We start from the raw sequence: 21,868 nt of genomic DNA on the forward strand, positions 1-21,868 counted from the left end.
GGTGAATGCCCACTTCATCAGACGCAAGACTGATGAAGTGGGCATTCACCCACGAAAGCTTATGCTCCAATACTTCTGTTAGTCTTAAAGGTGCCACAGGACCCTCTGTTGCTTTTTTCAAATTCAGACTAACACGGCTACCCCTCTAATACTAATTTATATCATCATCCAATCCCTTAATAATAACTCTGTGATCCTCTTGGCCTCCATGGTATAGTATGGCAAAGAGTTCCACAGGTTAATTATGTTGCTGAAAAACATATTTCCCTTTCACAGTTATAAATTCACTGCTTTAATAATTTCCCTGAATAGCTCCTTTTTTTTTTAATTGTGTGAAAGGGTAAAGAGGAGCACTTAATTCATCCTCTCTATAACACTGTTTTGTATATGACTATCAAATAATACTTAAACTTAGAATAATACTTTGATTCAGAATTCAGCAATGTGTATGAGTAGGTATGGTTGTTGAAGTTCACTCTATTGGTCAGGTAAATTGACTTAGGTTGAAGAACTGGGGGAAAGGGATGTATGTAGCATTTTATGCTGAATGGGATGTTTCTCTCATTCAAATTCATTTACATGAGTCTTGTGATGGTCTAACTGTGAGGAAGTGCACCTAAATAAATAGGTCACAATTAAAATAGTTACCAGCCCTAAGATACACATTCAGATCATGGTAGCTATCAGAAAGGTTACAAATGCCCATCAGGATAGGAAAAAAATTCCATACAAGCAAAATAAAGAGGAATGGCAGAGTCCAAATAGGTCTCTAATTACGGCTTAAGTGACCAGTACTGAAGTTCACCAACAGGCACAGTACATCCCAGGCAATCATCACTGGTGGGCTTGGAGTAATAATCTTATACTTAACACTCTGACTGTCATTCTTTGTAATTTGCACAGTGTTTTTAATACCGCCCGTTTTATTCTACTATTTTTAAAACATATGAAAATATATACCACAGTGCTATGTATATTTAGGATACTTTACAAAGGTTAATTAGCTTAGCCTCCCAACACATAGGAGAAGTAGGTAAATATTTCCATTTTACAGATGGAGAAACTAAAACACAGAAGTAGCGTCAACAAAACCCATCTTTTCTGGCTCCATGTGCCTTAGCCACACAACTATGGGTTCTTCCTTCCAACTAAAAGGTATGCCAACTACAGGGAGAAGGTGATAACTGGGCCCTAAAGCAATGCAGACAAGGACAGTGAGTAACACTCCAAAAGCAAATGCCCACTGGCCCAGCAGCTAGTCAGGGAACTGAGTTAGAAAGAAGACCATTGGCCCAAACAAAAGCAGAGCACAGTGGTCACACGCCTCTGTACACAACAGATGGCGTCAACAGAATTGCAAGCAAAAGTCAGCAAGTAAATTATAAAAGACCCATATGGGAATTGAAAACACACACACACACACACACACACCATACTTCAAAAGCAGCCACACCATTGCCCAGCTTATCTGTTCAACCATCATACCCAACGTGTAAGAGAATTTGGGGGGATTTCAATGCTATTTTCCCGCTGCCTGTCCGGAGATGTATATGGCACTGCATGCAGAACTTAAAACAGTCAGAAACGTTACAACACCATGTGAGAAAGGATCATGTGTGCTGAAATGTCAAGTCACAACAGTACAACATTCTAAGAGTCATTCAGAATTCCCTTTCTATTTCCTTACTTGGAGCCAGTTTTAGTAAATTAGTTAAGTTCTAATGTATAAAACATTTGCATATACAAAACCTGGAAGAGGAATAGGGATTCTCACCTCCTCTAACAGGGTCAGATATCCTTTAAGTCTCAAACTCCACACCACTAGAATCCTGAGCTTGCCACACAGCTAGTCCACCAGAAAAGACATACCAAAAAGGACTTCCTTTAGTGCCTGTCAAAGCCACTCCTTGATCAACCTGAGGAATCACGGTTTCTATCCTCGCCCAAATTCATTCACCCACCCCATTCCAAACCACAACAGTCTGCCTCCACAGCAATCCCACTGATATCAGGAGTTGAGAAATCAGAAAGGAAATACTAAACTGGCTTCCCCCACAGCAGTGTAGATCACCTCAAGTTGACGGCCCTTAATTTCCTCACACTCCTCTAAGAAATGTTCCTATGTGTAGTGGCAGCACTTGGAATGGAAGAGAGAAGCAAGAAGATTAAAAACAACCCAGCAATAAATCATTTTCCTGATTTTTATAGTCATTTTTGGTTTCCCATTGATTTAGGTGACAGAAAAGAAACGCAGCTCTGCAGCTGTATCTAGTACTACCAGGGCCACTTTGGGGACCTTTTCAAGTAAAGCTGAAAAGGAAATCAAATGACCAAATGATGTGGGGTTTTTGTTTGTTTTATTACAAAAGTTAACCTTTTTAGATGAAACTCAGACCTTCTTGTGTCCTTTCAATGTCACCCAAAAGGTACTCAGATTGACAATAACCATCACTAGTGGGTGAAAAAGTTGCTGCAAGTTTGAAACCCTCGCAATTTCTATTGGGAAGACAGCTGCAGAATAATTGATCGAAGTTCTTTTTGACTGGTGATAAAGTAAACTTCTCATGTTGAAATAAAATTATTTACTTAAGCAACTGAAAAAGAACACACATCATTGTAACCCTGGAACAGTATTGAAATATGCACATTTAACAATGAATCAGTAATGATCGAATACAGTTTATGTTGCTAATCCCTAAAATGCATAATGTTGTGGGCCTAAAGTAGAGAATTTGTCATTTAACTCACAGGTTTCCTATCTTGGCTCTACTAGTATGCTTTATATTTCAATGGTCAGTACTACATTATTAAAGCTAGTACTATATTATTAAAGCTTGTCACAAAGCTCCTATTAGTCTAATATGCAACATTAATTGTAGGTGGGGCATCATTTTGATCTGTTTTGCAATTTAATTAGTAGTCCCTGAACAACTACAAATATATTCTCACATGTGAAACCAAAAAATATACTAACAATTCTTCCTAAAATCAAATTTAATCCTGCTTCCACTGCAATCAATGGTAAAACAGCCATTCATTTGAACAGGAAAAGAATTAGGTCCATTGTCTCCTTTGAAAAAAAATTTAGCATGCTGTAGCATCATCCTCTTTAGAAATTTGGATTTATTCATATTTTCTTGATAGAGTACTACACACATTGATTTATTTTCATGCAGATTTTCACATGGCAGATGTTTGAGGAGGTACCACTCACTTGTTACTATAGCTCATTCTTTTTCTTAAAAAGGAAAAAAATCTTACTCCACCTTTCAGCATTACAAAACATGGGTCTGATACTCATTTGCACTAAAACCCGTCTGCACAACTTTGACTGTGTAAAGAAGCCTTTATGTGAATGAGAATCAGGCTCTGTTATTTTTGTTTGTTTGTTTCAGTAAAATAGGATACCTTTACGTGGCAAGCCAGAAAAAGCACCAACTACAGTGCAACGTAGTCCAATGCAAGACGATCAAAAGCTGTAACTCCCTAGTAAGCACTGGGGAACGAATTGGTCATCAGTCCAGTCTGTAGTGGTGGTTGGGATGAGGTCACTCCAACTACCTTACCACTGACATCTAGTAAGCTGACAATTACATTTGAAGTGGCCAACTACTGCCTGGTCACGGACACAGATCCATCACCAACCCCCCATAAAACTGTTTCCTTCAGGTCAGGACTTACATACATTGATACAGAAGTTTCCACTCATGTTTCCTACTGTGTGCTGCACAACAGATTTAAAGCATTAGTTTTTAGTGCTAGAGATATCAGGCTTTTGTCAGTATTTGAGGGATGGAAAGTTTTTGTACTGTATTGTTTTTCTTGCTAACTGGTTATTTTTATGTAGCTGGAGTTTGCTGGTGTCTGGTATTTACTTTCACACATTACGGTTTTAAAACCTACCATGCATCTCTACAAATGTGGGTTTCCTAATGAATACAAAATAATCTATAATTTGAGAGAGAAAACAAATGAATAACATGATATATAGGCAAATAATTGCAGTTAATATGTTCAGTATATGCAAAAACTACATATGACAGTACCATTCAGCAAAGATGCACGGATATTATTTCAGAAGTAAATTTTAGCTATTGGTATCAAAAACACTGATTCTGTTCTTTCAATGTTTCCTTCCCATTCTGTCAATTCTAATAGACAGTTTAACAAATCATGGCTTCTCCAACTCAATAATTTTTTGTGTATAATGCAGTTGTCAGGAATTATTTTGCAAGCAGCATTTCTTTTACCCTGTGTTTCTTTGTCCAGTCTGTTTTTTTTTTCCAAAGTAATCTTCCATTGTGTTAATTTCCCCATACTACCACCACTGATGTCTATGCTCAAGAAAGTTAGGAGCCATATTCAAAGCCTTCTGTATTTTTGTGTCTTCAGTACAGTAGTCATTTCATATCTCAAAATACTGAATGGCCTCATGCTAAACTTCCCCCACCCCCAATCTTTGCTGGACTGTAGCTTTAATATACCTAGATGGCTATGATATTAACAAAAATAAAACTGCATTAATTGCTACTTTTAGCTCCGTAATCCCAGAAACATGGAGAAACAAATAGGAAAATCAGAGCTGACAAAAGGCCACATTTAGGAAATATACATACCACAATGGTTGACATGTCAACAAAAATCCAATGTTTTGCTCAGTATGGAACTTCCAAGTGGAAGTAATTCTGAATGGAAAACAATCTAAAGTTAGCTCTATCAGTTTCACTATTCTTGAAAAAGGGGTAATTTTTGGAAAAAATCTGAGCTGGGAAGCCTTTTGCTTCTGTAGATAGTGGTGTGCATAGCTGACATAGCATACACGGTAGCCACATGCCTGAATTTAATAAGAGACTTCTTAGTATTAGAATACATTACTTGCACTTCCAAAGCACAAATCATCTAATTTTTAGGAAAATGTGACCTCACTGTAGACTCCCAGGAGCCAAGAGGAAGATGTGTTAGACTCATGGTAAAAATTACTGATTCCTTTAATTGCAACACTAATAGTGTAGGCCTATTTATTTAAACATTTGACATTATTTTACTGTATGCTTTTATTCTTTTGTGCCATATCACATAAATCTCTTGTTGCTACATTAAACTTTATTAAAATGTATAAGGAAATGTTTATTAGAATCTATTACAGTACAAAACTTGTGCATTATCCTGCAGAATTATTTTAACAGTAGGAACAATAAAAGTGGTTATTGATCATAATCAGTGTTTAGCATGCTACTCACGATGCATATTATGATGCCAGCCTCTTTTTCATTACCTCCACAAAGAGAATGCTACAGAACTTGTTGGGCCACTGATGTGCTATAAATACCTGCATATCAAAACAATGTCTAAGGATTTAGGGCCAGATTTTTAAAGGTATTTAGATGCCTAAATATGCAAAGAAGTGCCTAGTAAGATTTCAGTGGGGTTGAAGAAAAGGTGGGTTTAATTCAAATAATAATTAAAAAAAAAGCATTACCACATTGACTACAAAAGCTTTGAGTTAACACATAGCAGGAAAGGAAAACAAGAACTTATGTACATTTACTATTGATAAAAAAAGTTTTAGGCACAAACTCCAGCATTTGCTGAATATTGATGCATGCTCATAAGGAAAGAAAAGCCAGTAAATATTAACATAACTATAGTGCATGTTCACATTGGTACATTCAGAGAAATGCTGATTTGTCAGTTAATTTATTGAAAGTGACAGATTGTAACAGGAGGAGTGAAAGATGGTCTTCTAAATATCAAAGCCCACATGACTTTACCACTAGCTTTATACAAAACAATGTGATCCACTTGCTCATTGTAGTGCCTAGAGCTTTATTTATTTTAACACTCAATGATTCACTTCACACAACTCAACTAAATCCTGATGTTGCTCCAACTGACAATGGAATTATAATTATTATTGATTTATCTGGGAGTAGAATGGGGATGAATTCTTCAGAATACTCCCACTTCCGATGAAATACTTACAAATTTGTTACAGCCAGTGATTCAGTCCCAAGATAAAAAAAATCACTGTACAATTAATAAAGAAAACATTTTGAAACACAAATGTTGAAAGCACAGCAAGGATTTGAAAGTTAGAGGTATCACATAGGAGTCTTCAACTGGAGCAAAGTAAATAACCAAACCAATAATCTATGTGTGAAAGGAGGACATTCACAACCAGGACCGGATTAAGGCAGGGGCTTTAGGGACTGCAGCCCAGGGCCCTGGTTCAAGGGGGGCCCTGCAAAAATAAATCATAGGCAGCAATCTCCAACTCCGGGCTGCTAAACATCCCGCAGTGCAGCAGGGCACTCAGGCAGCTGCCTGCATGCCGTGGCCACATGCCGCTCCCAGAAGTGGCTGGCTGCTAACATGTCTCTGCGGCTCCTGGCAGAGGGGGTGGCACCTCCATGCACTACCCCAGCCCCCAGCACCATCCCCACAGCTCCCATTGGCTGGGGATGGCACTTGCAGGCATGGGCATTGCATGGAGACATGCTATCCCCCTCGTCCCAGGGGCCACAGAGGTGTGCTAGCAGCCAGCTGCTTCCAGGAGCAGCGTGGGGCCACGGGCATGCAGGCAGCTTGCCTGAGCCCTGCTGCACCACAGGCCAGGAGACGCCTGTGGTAAGCGCCTCCCAGCTGAAGCCTACACCTTTTGCATATGTGCATTGTAATCTCTTTGCATGTGAAATAATTCTTCCACACACACTCCCCTAGATACCTGAAAACAATTACTCAAATCATACATCTGAAGTCTGAAATTCTAATTCTAAAAAATGACTGTACTAAATACTATTGGAATTACAACAGTATTTTTTACACTCATAGCAAAACAACTATTTCAGAATTTGTGAATGTTATTTATTTGTTTTCAAAGTTATTCCTGAACTTGTATTTTGAATGTTAAGCTTCAACATTGAGCTAAGTAAAGTGTTACATCTTAGAGTCTGAGTGCGGGGGACACCTCACCCCTCCAACAATAAACATTTAGACACTACATTATGGAAACCTGCAAGAAAAACCAAATTCTTATGGAGATATTCACACTGGCTTCTGTTCTGCAGGAGGCAGATCATCTATTTGGGCCAGAGTTGAAATAAGGGTTAACAACATTAAGTGTTGACAGACCCTTAACTGCTGTAATAATGCTCATATCTCTTGCAATAGGTTGTATCCTTCATGTCCACTGTCACAGGGCACATCACTCACCACTGGACTGGGGCCTCCTCCTGGTCACTCTGGGGATTAGCTTGAGGTCAACATCCCGCCGACTGTCTGTACATCGTCACTCCATCCCTGATGCTACCTACAGCCCCCCTCTGAGCTGCCGGAACCGCAGCATCCTCTTCGTGACTTAGCCCTCCAGCTGTGTCACCAGCTGTGTTCCCCCCTTCCGGAGGTTAGTGTCTTAGGCTAATAATCATGCCATTTCCCCAGCATCGAGTAGGGGAGACCTGGGCCCGCCCACTATTCTGGGTCCCAGCCCAGGTACCCTGTGGATAGCAGCCTCCTGCCACGCCTCTAGTTCCTCTCATCGCTGCTACGATCCCCTGGGCCACTTCCTCATGGCCCCAGCACCTTCTTCACCCTCACTACAGGGCATTAAGCTGCTTAGTCCCTGGAAGCAACCAGGACCTCTCTCTCTTGCTCCCATGGTCCCTGCCATCAACTGACCTGTCCATGGTGCTAGTTTTTCTTTAGCCTGCTACGGCAGGGGTGGGCAAACTACTGTATGGCTTGGGGGCCACGTCCGGTCCTCCAGATGTTTTAATCAGGCCTTCAAGCTCCCGCCGGGGACCAGGGTCCGGGGCTTGCCCTGCTCTGGCGCTCCAACTGGGGAGCAGTGTCGGGGCTTGGCCCCGCCCTGCGCATGTCAGCTCCCAGAAGCAGTGGCATATCCCCCCCTCCGACTCCAATGCATAGGGGCAACCAGGGGGCTCCACATGCTGCCCGTGGCCCCCACAGCTCTTGTTGGCCAGGAACCGTGGCCAATAGGAGCTGCAGGGGCAGCGCCTGCAGATGGGGCAACGCTCAGAGAAGCCTGGCCGCGCATCCATGTAGGAGGCAGAGAGGGACATGCCACTGCTTCTGGGAGCTGCTTAAGGTAAGCACTGCATAGAGCCTGCACCCCTGCCTCACTTTCTGGCCCCATACCCCTGCCACAGCCCTGATCACTCTCCTGCCCTCTAAACTCCTCAGTTCCAGTCCAGAGCACCCTCCTGCACCTCCAACCCCTCATCCCCAGCCCCACCCCAGAGCCTGCAACCCCAGCCAGAGCCCTCACCCCCCCCCGTTGTCCCCCAACCCCCCCCCCCAGCCCAGAGCCCACTCTTGTACCCTGAACTCATTTCTGGCCCCACCCCAGAACCTGCACCCCCAGCCAGAGCCCACAACCCCTCCCACACCCCAACCCCCAATTTTGTGATCATTCATGGCCCACCATACACTTTCCATACCCAGACGTGGCCCTTGGGCCAAAAAGTTTGTCCACCCCTGTGCTAGAGACACAATCCTCACCCGTTGGGCTCTCAGCAGTGACTGACCTCTGCTCTGCCCTGCAGCTCCTTTTATGTGAACCTGTTGGACCAATCACGGCTGCTCCTTGCAGCCTCTCTCTGACTGGCTGCGCCTCTCGCAGCCTCTCTGGGCCACTCAGAGGACTCACCTTCCCTGCTTTCTGCTGAGATGAACCCTTTCTACACTTGTGTGGGGTCAACTCCCTATCACATCCACATAATAGCTATTGATCAATGCATTTTAAACAAACAATAATATACATTTTTGTGTATTGCTGTGCCATGTTCTGGGGTGAATCCAGACCAACGAAGGATTGTGTCACTACCAGTCCTGAAACCTTGGGAGCCTGAAAATGCCTTGCTGTTGTAGCTCCCAACCTGGGGTACTCACAAACAGCATGCAGGTAACACCAAGTGTCTATGCATAGTTGCAGTCCTGGTCCACCAAGTCTGACCCCAGCAGCCTATCAGCAAAACCAGCCACACACACTGGCTTCCACCAGCCTGGGGGTTACTACTTACAGGGTAACCCCAATATACTCCCAGTCCCAAATTTTGCCCGAAACATGCGTTCTGCACTGTCCAGCACTCTTCTAGACAGTTCAGATGATATAGGTCCGTTGCCCCCGTAAGGGGTCAATATCCAACTGCCTGTTACTTTACCTGCAGTTACCAAACAGTTCAGTTTAAACACAACACTGGAATAGTTTTGATTAAAAAAAAATCTAAACAAGTTTATTTAACTACCAAGAAATGTATTTTAAATTGAATACAAAATGAGTGTATTGCAAATCTCATAATACACCTTTACCAATTTGATTTTGTCTGTTTGTATTTGTTTTTTGCAGAACTTGAGTGATGCTGTTAAATGGCTAACATTTTTCTATTTATGTTTACTCTTCTGTAAGCTACTGCATCTCAAAAGATGAATTAGGCTAAAGAAACCAAGAGTGACTGCTATAGATAACATTATTCCAGTCTTATTGCCAGAGGCAGGTCAAGTTGGTTTGAGTGACCACATGGTTATTTACTGTTTATGACTATGGAGATAAACTGCTGCTTCAAGTCACAGGAGGTGTTATCAAGAATCAAGAGGTTGGAAAGATAGCAGAGAGGAGCAAAATAACCTTAGAGCAAAAGGTATTGTGACAGTTAAAAAAATGTCTCCTATTTATATTAGCATCTACCTTTGCAAGAAATATCTCTATATCCAGAAAATTGCATCACATCCAAATTCACCATTATAGAACGCTGGGGGGCAGCACACCTTCCAACACATATTTATAGTAGACATTTTAGGAAACAATGGCATACACAGCAAACATACTGCACATGGTAAATTATTTTCAGAACAACACACCGTTTGTACAACATTATTTGATATGAAATTTCAAACCCAGATACACTTATCCAAAAGGATTATGGATTTTTTTCTACACTTGCACACTCAGTCAAAGTAATTGAACACAAGCATTGTGGCTGTTTTAGTTTGGCAAATATTTCCCATCAAAAACCTCCACCGAAATCCTCACCCACATATTTTCACATGCAAAGACTTTCCAAAAAAAAACATACATGGGGGGGGGGGGTTTGAAATTTTCCATCTTGAATCTGAAACCATAGCTGAATATTCTAGGGTAAACTGAGCAAAATCCACTGAACTATTTTTGAGTAAGAAGAGAATGAAAAATAACTAATGTTTGAAATATGTCATTTGAAATGTGTCATGAGATTTCTCAATGTGAGATATCACACCTCATTTTACAAAAATATATTTTGATTTAATAAAGAGAAAAACATTCTGAAAACTGGATAATGAACATGCCCAATGTATCCATACACTGTTAAATACCTAACTTTTGTGTGTGTTTCCTCTTTTGTAAACTACTGGATACCAAAATAAAGATTAGGATGGTGATCAATTGTCTCCATCTCCACTAAAGGTAGGAGAAGATATAATGGGCTTAATCTGTAAGAAGGGAGATTCAGTTTTGATATCAGGAAAAACTTTCTAATTATAAGAGTAAGTAAATTCTGGAATAAGCTTCCAGGGGAGGTTGTGGAATCTCTGCCATTGGAGGCTTTTAAGATGAGGCCTGTCAGGAATAGTCTAGGTATACTTGGTCCTGCCTCAGCACAGGGGGTTGGACTTCATCTCTCAAGGTCCCTTCAAGCCCTACATTTCTATGATTTTTATATATATACACATTTGTATGTGTGTCAGGAGTTGTGCACTAGAGAATAGGTACAAAGGATATGCATTGTGCAGCTTGAGAAGTTTGCATTTGTTGAAAGTTGGCCTCAACCGCCAACTTCTGGCCCACTAGTCAGCCTTCTTGTTGTACCTCCACCATTCTCAAATACAGTTTATTTTTATTTAAAAAAAATAATTGAAAATTATTCAAACTGCAAAAAACAAAAACACGGCAATGATTCTCAGATCTCACATCAACTGACTTAGGCTCACGTTACAGGGCTAAAAATAGTGATGTAGCTGTTCCCATTTGGGCTGGAACCCAGGCTCGGAGACCCAGCAAGCAGGGAGGGTCTAAGAGCCTGCTCTCCACCCTGAGCCAGAATGTCGACACTACTATCTTTAGCTCCGTAGCACGAGCCTGAGTCAGTTGATCTGGGTTCCAAGACTCACTGCCGCAGGGTTTTTTGCACAGTGTATATGTATCCTAAGACCTTCAAATCATGTTATGAGGGGAATATGTAGATACAGTCAAACACCAACTTAGCATGGAGTACTAATGCCCTCTTCCTACTACTCCCTATTATATCTAAAATGAACTGATTTACTAGTCTTATTAATGGGCACTAGCTGGTCTTGACCAACTAAAAAAAGAAATATTTTGTTTACTCCTTCCCCATCTTACCCCCTGCCCCACAAAAACATACACACAGGAAGACAGATACAAGCCTATTCCCACCCAACACCTTAAATTAATGCAAAATGCTATGGTAGCACAGTTAAGCACTAAAATGTCAGTCAATTTGATAGTTTAGTGTGAATGCACATCTTTAACTCTGCACCTTTGAACATATGCATTTCAATACAATATTGCTATTTGGGATCAAAGGTTATTTTAGGCACACATGTGTATCCAAAGTTCCAAAAATGTTACATATTATTACTGTTTGAGAAATAGCCTATCACATAACTTAAGACAGTATTGTAAACCATAAAATGGAGAAGAGTTTTGTTTTAATGAACACAGGGGGTAGAGTTAAGGCTATTTCTTCAAAGTTATCATATTTGCTAACTTGTATGCTTATTTGTAAAAAAAATATGGTATTAACAGATTTTTCCATTATATAACCAAATTGTTTTAAAACAAGTATTTCATAAACTCTCAGGTATCCTTTGAATAGTCATTGGAATGTCACAAACTCTTACTTCTGATAGGCTTCTATACAGTTCTCTTTTAAATAAATTAAGGGAACTGTAGCTTAAGTGAAAGATATTTAATTAAACTTGCAAAAATGCAAATTTTGAAGTATGACAGGCATTTTCTTTTTGTGGTTGATGTTGTCAGCTATCTAACTTAAGTCCAAACTGTGTATCACAGGCAACCATTTCTGTGTGTCCTTCAGAATCTTTATATGTGATTCAGACTCCATGCATCTGAAGAAGTGGGTATTTTACCCATGAAAGCTTATGCTCAAATAAATCTGTCTTTAAGGTGCCACTGAACTCCTCCTTGTTTTTTTTTGGATACAGACTAACACGGCTACCCCTCTGATACTTAGTACTCCTGTTATGCACCACGCTGAAATCCCAGTATCCCAAAAGTATTTTCCTGTGTCAAATACAATTTCCTTTTGGAATACATTCATTATTGAACACATCAACTTAATAGATACAAATACAATGGTCTTATTTACATTAAGTTGTAATTTTGCACATATTCAAAATAGGAAGACAGTACTATGATCAAGAGGGGAAGGGGAAGACTAGGGAAAACCATTAACTAAACCATACTGAAATTGAAAACCATGCATACTGAAATGGTTTTAAAAATACATATTCTAAAAAAAATAAGATTATCCTTGTTATTAAGATTATTATTAGGGAAAGTCAAGTTGATTTTTTTTTTAAATTGAACTAATTTCAATTAATTCAAATTCCTGATAGAACATCCCTTAAACAATAAGTTGAGAATTAAAAAGGAAAGCAATCAAATACCTCCCTAATAATTTCTTAGGGAAACAGAAGTGTTTTTTCCTGCTCTCTGGTATTGTTCATATATGGCCTGATACCACACCACTGAATCCAGGGGAGCTTTGAGATTGACTTCAGTAGTCTCAGGACCAAGCTTATATAGAATTCTACCACCTAAAATACTAACTCACAATCCTCTTCATTTTTCTCTCATTGTGCACACCCCTGCCTCCAATCTCTTCAGTTTCAGCTTCAATGATGCTACTGGTAAACATCGTATTTCAGGGACAGGAGGAAAAGCATGCATATGAACTCTCTTTGTAGTACTTCATGGGAGTGAAGTCATCCTATGGCAGAAAGTACAAGTGGCAACCAACTGAACAGTGAAACTATCCACACACACAGTAAATAGAATGAAAATGAGAAAAATATTCTTCCCTTGATAAACTTCTTTCAGCTATAGCAATATTAGTGGTTAATTGCAACTACAGTAGGTACTAAATTTTCAGACAAACACGGTTCTCTGGTTAACTGTGTCTCTTTAAGGTATTCTGCCTTTAATAATTATCAGTCATTTCTTTCTCTCCTGACCCAGGATGAAGGCCTGCATTTTACAACTGAATCCACACAGGCAGACCCTGGTCAATGCCCAGTGCCCCCACTGAAGTCAGTTAAGTTCCTCAAGCAAGGGTCTGCACACACTGATCAGCACCAACGCTTGAGAGAACAGGTGGAGACTCACTGAAATATAAGAGGACAGAAAATGTAGAGCAAAAGAAAACAGACTATTTAATTCATACTTGGGAATTTAGTACTGCAGGAGGTCACCATGCAAAATACTGTGGCTGGATTTGAAAATCGGCTGCATCGTTTAAAGGCTAAAGCATGATGTATTAGTTACTGTTAATTATTTCTCCAAGTTTAGCCCTTTTATCTTTCCCTGGTTTGGACAAACTAACTTTTCCCAGCAGTAGTGGTTCCTGAACAACTCATTTGGGCTATGATTCTTCTAGAGTGAAATTTACCTGTGCAGAGGGCCAGAACAAGGCTGATACTCCAGTTAAATCCCATTTAAGCCTTATTTTCATGTATGATTCACCAAGATGAATATGAATAATTTCCCCACTATTAGCCCAGTTGCAACCACAAGTAACATTCATAATTGTGCTAAGGAAGGGCTCAATCCGTCAAGCCATTCAGATGTTGGACTCCTAACGTCATTGGGAGTGTCATACATGAAGAGCTTGCAGGATCAGAGTCTACAGTAATATGCAAATGGAGCCAGTCTGATGTAACTGAAATTACATCGGGGTGGATTTACTCAACTTTTTTTATGTCTTGAATCGGAAGATTGACTGCACGTGAAGATCAAAAATGTGTTCCCAGTCATACACATGCACACTGCTACCAACATCACCACAATCCTCAGCCTCTGACTGCAACACTGCCCAAATACCAGGCTTCCTTAGGAAGGATGGGGTTGCTGCAACAGGATCATTAGCTAAGGGGCAGACCCTGACTGGATGGATCAATGGTCTCATCTACTGTGTCAAATTTTAAGTTCCCACATTTAGAGAGAAGAATGAATATTTACTGGAACGCCTATTCAGTTCACATGTGTACTTACTGCCAGGCCAGTGTTTGCTGGCGGCAATGGGAAAACTCAAAGATATACAGTGATGTGTAAGTGCCGAGTAACATGCACTAGCAATCAGCAATGTATGCTGTATACAAATCACAAACAGATCGACATCATGCCACATACTTTTGCAGTGAAAATAAGTCCATTTGAAAATATCTACTTATAGTGTATTTAAAAAAAAGTCCTCCATCTACAAAGTTGTACATATTTTCACCTTTCTTTGAGTCAGTCTTATAATCCCCACTGCACCTTAACATATCTACCAACACCAGGTTTAAATTGTGGAAATCCCAGGCTTCCTCTAAAGCTAATCTGAAGAAAAGGCTTTAGCAATAAACCTTCTCAAGATGGTGTATGAACTTCTCTGGTGATCAGTTGAACCGAGCAGATTCTTTTTGATCTTCTTGGTTTATTTAACAGGTTGTTTGTTTGTTTGTTTGTTTGTTTTAAATGAAAAAGGACACTTGTAAATTGATATTCACCTTTTCTGCCACATTAAGCATAAATCTGTGTCTACTGTGTTGTACTTTAAAGAAAGCTACACCCAGTATGTACAAAGGAAATGGTTTACATTATAAATGTGTACACCAAATCCCTTTAGTGCAGTGTTCCTAATCTGGGGAAGGCACTAAACTCCCCCAGGGGAGAAGTAGGCACAGAAAGACCTTTGAAGTGTGAAGCTCCTAGCCTCTTCTCCCCAAGTGGTATTACAAAGCAATACTCACTGTAGCACTGCCTGCTGCTTCTGGTAGCAGTGTTGTGTACTAGGTAGCTGGGGAAGGGACAAAAAAAAGATGTGGCTGGCAGCAATGGCAATAGCTGTGGGCTCTGACAGGAAATGGAGAATCCTTGTCAGACTGAAGGAGAGACAAGAGGGCCAGTAACGGAGGGGAAGGGGAAAAGTCTGTGGGGAACAAGGGATGGAACAGCGGCAAGAATCAAGTGGGGAAATGGGATAGAGAAAACAGAAAAGGACAGAGGAGAGAGGGGAATGGACAGGGCACAGGTTAGAAGTGCCACTGTGTTGGGGCATGATGCATGGAGATGAGGATCTCCAAAACAACATCAGCAGCCACTGCTTTAGTGCTTTCCCCAAGAGGTAACCTCACTACTTTCCAGTTTGAGTTAGTGCATGTCAATACAAAATTAAATATACATACTGTGGTGCAGCTCCTCAGCTGCTGTGAATTATCATAGGTCCTTTACTGGAGCTATAACCATTTATACCAGCTGAGGATCTACCCCTGTATTTCTACATTTGCACTCTTTGCTAGAAGTACATATTTTATGAATCCAAGAATTAGTGAATTCAGTCTGCTCAGTGACACCTGACTTCTGCAAGTATTTCTGGTACTTAAGGATACCTGCTTCTGAAAACAAAAATGTCCCCATTACCAAGTGACCGCAAGTGCCATGGTTACAAGCATTATCAAAATTATCAACATATTGTGAATTTGACCACAGAACTTGTCAGCTGTATTGTTGCTAACAAAGTTAAATTTTAGCTTAAAAAGGAATGCAAGTTGCATAAATACAGTCCTCATTTCAGAAAATACCAAAACCCCTTGTCAGATGTATTTAGCAGAATAAATAAATTTTAAAGGAAACTTGTTATCCAGCCTTTGAATCCTGTACAAGACACTGTCTTCAGCTAGACATCTGACTGGGACTGTAATTAGAAACACTAAATATAAAAGTGTATCCCAAGAAATCAATACTTCAAATCATCCAAGTAAAGAGAAATACTAAATAAACGTAGAAATACCATAATTTGAGCTGTCCTAATATGTTTGCCATAGTTCTAATTAAAGGGCTCTCTTCTGTGATCTAATACACTTTGCTAAAGTTAAATTCAGTGTCTTATGAGAAGCATACACTGAAAATGCCCTTCACTTTGTTTCTACCTAACCTTTGCAATACACTTTCACAGCTCCTTAATGGACCATATTTCCAAACCTGCAAAATCATATTTATTTTATGAAAACAAGAGCATCTTCACTTTAGATTGTGAGTTAATTATTATGGGATAATATATTTAGGAAGCATGGTGCTTTAAAACTCTTTCCAGACATACACTGGTATTATCAGTCTTTATTACCAAAGCAACAAATCTTGTTCTAGCTTTTAAATATAGTACAAAAATGGTTTACCCTTTGTTACACCTAAATAATGTAAATAACATTCAATATCTTCCATTCCTGTAGCTGTACACCAGGGCAAGATTTAAAAAGAAAAGTCTTCAGTTCTCAGGACATTGTCCTCTATGTCTATTACATTTTATAACTTAATTTACCCTGAATGAGCAGAGTTTTTGTTACAGTTTAAATTAGTCATCACTAAATTGCTGCTTCTTAATAAGATTCTAATGACATACTTTGCCATATTCATAAACTGGACCAGATAAATGACAAGTTGCAGGCTTTCACAAAATCTTTTGCACATCACAAATTTGAATAATTTGGAAGAATCAGACTTTAAATCAGTAATTCATTTCAAAGCAGATTTGAGGATTTTTGCATTTTTTGAACTGTCATAGGTTCTGTGCCCGAAGCTTCCCTTCACTGTAATATTGTCTGATATTTTTCATAAGAAAAGCTAGCTGTAGTCACACCACTTTTGCTCAGCTCCCCTGTAACTACAGCTAGAAGCTAGGTAAACATTAGCATGCATTTAGGATTATGCTCTGTGTTAATAGATTGCTTTGTTTAAAAAAAGTGAATGATGTTATTCAGTGATGTGCTTTGCTCTCCTTCTCATCCCACACTTAACTCCCTTAGTTTCCTCCACATATACATTTATCTCATTGGCATGATCCCTGTTTCACCCAATCCAGGTCTCCAGCCTGGGTATGCATCTGCCTCCCTCTCCTTTGAACACACCTGCCTATGAAAAACATTTCGGAACTTGTTACCTGAACCATATTTCAGTAACTTTTCTACATCAAATACTTACCAGCATATACACTGTCAAACAGGCACAACACAGACCCCCCAGCAGCAATGGAGATACTAGCATGATATCATTGCAAATGGGATGCATGAGTGGGACACGGAGAAGAAGGGAAACCAGCATTTGACTTAGCATACACTTCAGAGCACACAAATCCCTTCCATTTGTTGCAGCACTTGGCTTTCCAAGGCAGAGCGGGAGCACCTGGAGGGGACTCTAGCCCTACATTCTCCACAAGGTCCTGCCCTGAAGTGCCACTTTGAAAGAATGGCTTCAGATTAAAAACGCAGGGGCCTCCTTTAGCAATTCCCCACCCCCCAGCAAAGCAAAACAACTCTCTGAGCTGCTAGGACCAACTAGGGGGGCTTCCCAGCGCACCAGGGGCTGGCACCTTCGCCCTACCACCCTCCTCCAACCAAAGGCTCAACTCACCATAAAGAGAAGTAGGAGGCTGAAGGGGATTGTGTCTCTGCCGCTCCGTCCAGCAGCGGCTCAGAAGCAAAGAGTTCGCACCCCCTGAGCACGGGCAGCGTAGAGAGAGCCCAGGGGCAGCTGGGACGCTTGCCGGCCGGCCCCCGGAGCCCCTTCCCCTCAGGAAGGACGCGGCGGCTCTCTCCCGCCTTCACCAGGGCATCCTGAGTTCCCCTCTCCGAGCCCCGAGGCCTTCCTCCTCCTCCCCCCTCACAAGTGTCACTTGGGCTGCAGCCAAACGCGAGCGGGCAAAGCGCCCGTCCAGGGTGCGAGCCTCACGCTGGCAGAGAAATTCCTGACGAGGAGTCCCAAGCTCGCGAGGAGAGTCCGGGGCAGCTGGTGGTGAGGAGGAGCTTGCAAGGGCAGGCGAGAGAGCACCTTGTGCAGCGGTCCCCTAGCTGGGAGCTCGCAAGCGAAACCTTCAGCTGGCGGCGAGCTCCCCAGCGCGCGCCTCACGCTGGCCGAGCCATCCCTGGAGAGGAGGCTGGCGCTCGCAACAGGAGCCTGGCGCAGCTCGCGGCGAGGTTCCCCGCTAGGTGAGCCTCGAGCTTGCACGAGGTTCCCTCACACAGGAGCCTGGAGCTCGCAGAGGAACCTCCCTCCTCCTGCGTAGGAGCCTGGAGAGCTTACAGAGAACCCCACTCCCCAGCTGGCGAGCCCCGCGTCGGGGGATTTCCCGGGAGCCACTCGAGCCAGGTGACTTTGGGTTGCCGGGTTCGCCTCAAGGCAGCAGGGGGAGGCGCGGCTGCTCCCCAGCCAGCGCTGCAAAGTGGCTCCGGAGAGGGAGCGAGGTGACCTTCAAGCCCGCCGCGGGGGTGGGCGAAGCAGGCGGCTGCACGAGCCGCGCCGCACGCGAGCAGCCGCGGCGAGGAGAGCCCTGGCGAACAAGAGCAAAGAGGCCGGCGTTGGGAGGGGGCGAGCGGGTCTCCCTGCCCAGCATCCCACCCTCCTCCACGCGCCGTTACGCCTGCACCTCGGGATTGGCAGGTGCATGCGAGCGCCCGGCACTCTGCTCTGGCTCTCTCTGCTCAGCCATCGAGGGACCCTCTACTAGCCCCATGGGGCTCTGGGTTGTGGGGAGGCTGTGGGGTGGGGGGCAGGGACACTCCACTCTGTTCAGAAGCACATTACTTGCCATCACGCAGAGAAACCATTTGGGGAGAGGGAGGGAGCGAGTGTAAAATGGATACTAGCCTAGGAGATGGCACAGCTGCTGGCTTATTACACTAGAGAGATGGCTACAACTTTTCCTGCAAAGGGTTGTCACAAGCGGGCTCGATAAAAAGCCAACCTAAAACCGGGGCTCCGATGGCAAAACTAGGCAGGGTTTGAAACTGCTGCCTGTCTGACAAATAATAATACTTAAGTGACAGTTAGGAAGTTGCTGATTAAAATGATGCCTTTGGCAATACTGAGAGATCTTTGCCTATTTTCCTCCCTCCCTCGGAAAACGAATCTTAGAGGAATTCTAATGCTGAACTAATGAGAAGAGGTATTGCAGCATCCCCAGCTCCATGAATTATTGTTAAACAGGTCTGACAGCAGCTAGTTCCGAGAAAGTTTGACAAATAAACAACATCAGGACCTGTCAAAAATAGTGATTTATCAGTTTTAATAGGTTAGGTTTTAATTGGTATAATTATCCAATGTTTGTGTGTTGCACACTGTGTGATTCTAGCAAATTAGTGTTGTTATGGTTTAATAATAGGCACCTATGAGAGGTTGGGGATGATTTATATAATGACAATTCCCATTGTATTTAAATATATAGATTAAAATGAAAAATAGTTAACATTTTGAAGGTCCCATGTGATCTAATTTAAAAAATACAATCATTTGAATAATTTAAAACCACACCAGATAAAAATATATGAATACTCTCCCTCTCTATATTTTTTTTATCTGTGCAGAAACAGGAGTAGAACTAAGACTTTTTTAAAAATAAGTTAGCAGCAAAGAATTACTGGGAACTTTGAGCACTTACACTAGTAAGTCAAAAGTAAATACTGCAGTCATCAAGGCATATATCCAAATTTATCCCTGTAAAGTAGTCCCATTGATTGTAGTGGGATTACTCATACAGGTGAAGTTAAACACATGCCTATTTATTTGCAGGACTGGAGCCTTAGTAAACAATTCAGCACATAACCTGTTCCTTCTGCTACTTTAAGACCAAATTATAGGCCTGATCCTGTAAACACTGAACTCAATGGAATTAGGCATGGGTCTACATTTATTCAAGTGCACAACTGCTGGCGGAATTGAGGCATTTTATCCAATTTCCTAGGTGTGAAATAATTAATTTATTTCTGCCAGACATGCAGCAGGGGCAAATTAATGATCTGAAGGCTCATTTTTTAACTCAATGGGACTACTTACATCTGTAAAGTTATTCAGCTGTGCATTTTCAGGATCAGAGTACCAAATAACTAAAATATGCTCTCTAAAAATGTATGGCCTGACCTTGTAACTTGATCTATGCAGGCAAATCCCAGCACTTGTGCAGAGCCTTATTGATTTCAGGTGCATCCAGTTGCAGATCAGGTCTGTGAGGCTCCTGCATTACTTGTGTACCCAAAAACTCACACTAAAGTCAAAATACTGAATCTAATGGTGCAAAAGAGAAACATAGCTGGAACTATAGTGTTATGTTTGTTTTTTAAAGTGCTGCAAAATATTTTATGGTGGTTAATCCAGAGTTATGACTGGACAGTACAAGACATCTAACAAATATATATTAATTATGGTCATGAGGAAAAGGAAGGTGACGTCCAAAGAAGCTTTAGTATACATGCAAATATAGCAGTAGCATTTCTTTTGTGCTCCACCGGTTTTTCTTTTCATAGTGGGGCTCTTAAATGTAACTAATTTTCCATATTACCTCTGCACATCCCTTCTTATCAATTATTACTGATTATTCTGATGGGTTTGTGATGTGGACGAATATTTATGCTAAGACAAAACCGAAATAGGTATTGCAAGCTAAATGCCAGTGCACAACACTACCATTTGATGAGAAATGCTCATGCAATATGAGCTAAATTCTTGGTCCCACTGAAGTTTTTAGAGTTTTGTCATTAGGTTCTATGGGGCCAATCCTGCTTCCATGGAAGTGAAATTAGAGTTTTGCTCTTGACTTCAGTATCAGTAGCTTTAGGTTCTGTATAATAAACTATCCTGCTGGCCAATATGGTCTCATTTCTTTGTTCTCCCCTATCTGTCTGTATACACCTGTCATTTCTTTACTTATACTTACACAGTAAACTTTCTGGGAGAGGAGCTGTCTTTTTGTTGCTTGGTACAGTGGCTAGCTCCATCACTAGGGCTCCTGACACTATAGTAATACCAGTAATAAATAATAATTAGTAATAAAGGATAGTCCAGTGGTTAGGATGCTAGGTTGACTTTTAGGACGCTCAGGTTCAGTTCTCTACTCTGCCACAGATATCCTGTATGTGTTCTTGGGCAGGTCACGTAGGCTCAGATCCTTACAGCTATTTAAGTGCATAACTCCCATTGATTTCAAGACTGGTTTCAATGAGACTTAGGTACCTAAATACATTTAAGGATCTAGGTCTTTGTCTCTCCCGGCCTCAGTAATACATCTGTAAATTGTGGGAAACAGTACTTCCCTACCTCACAGGGGTGTTGTAAGCATAAATACATTAAAAATTACTGTGAGGCACTCAGATATTATAGTTATGGAGGCCATAAAAGAAGCTAAGTTATTTATCAGGTTTCATAGTAGCAGCCGTGTTAGTCTGTATCCGCAAAAAAGGAACTCAAGTTCTTTTTCTAAGTTATTTAGTAAGTGATCATAATACATTTCATTTAACAAGATTACTCATACTGCTATTGTACAAATACAGCAGAACTCACAAATCAGAAAGTTTAAGGCCTCAGTCCTACAAACAGTTTGGCACATGCTTTAAGTGTGAGGAGTCCCACTGAGGCCAACTGAACTACTGTGTTAAGTTACAGAGTAACAGCCGTGTTAGTCTGTATCCGCAAAAAGAAGAACAGGAGTACTTGTGGCACCTTAGAGACTAACAAATTTATTAGAGCATAAGCTTTCGTGGACTACAGCCCACTTCTTCGGATGCATATAGAATGGAACATATA

The 21,868-nt window shown here is 41.4% G+C and overlaps 1 protein-coding gene across 18 annotated transcripts in view; it reads right to left on the reverse strand.

Moving 5' to 3' along the window:
• RBFOX1 (RNA binding fox-1 homolog 1) overlaps positions 1-18,668 on the reverse strand; it is a 1,522,779-nt gene extending 1,504,111 nt beyond the window's left edge. For 3 of the 18 annotated variants that reach the window (XM_034784118.1, XM_034784123.1, XM_034784115.1), the window contains exon 1: positions 17,708-18,650. In XM_034784118.1, coding sequence (XP_034640009.1) covers positions 17,708-17,710 — 3 coding nt within the window. In that variant the 5' untranslated portion in view covers positions 17,711-18,650. Of the gene's footprint in view, positions 1-17,707 lie in introns of all 18 variants that reach the window. The other 15 variants (XM_034784133.1, XM_034784119.1, XM_034784121.1 and 12 more) reach the window with 11 other exon arrangements.
• Between the last annotated feature and the right edge of the window lie 3,200 nt (positions 18,669-21,868).

Source organism: Trachemys scripta, chromosome 10 (assembly GCF_013100865.1).
Source record: "Trachemys scripta elegans isolate TJP31775 chromosome 10, CAS_Tse_1.0, whole genome shotgun sequence".
NCBI classification, from domain to species: domain Eukaryota; kingdom Metazoa; phylum Chordata; order Testudines; family Emydidae; genus Trachemys; species Trachemys scripta.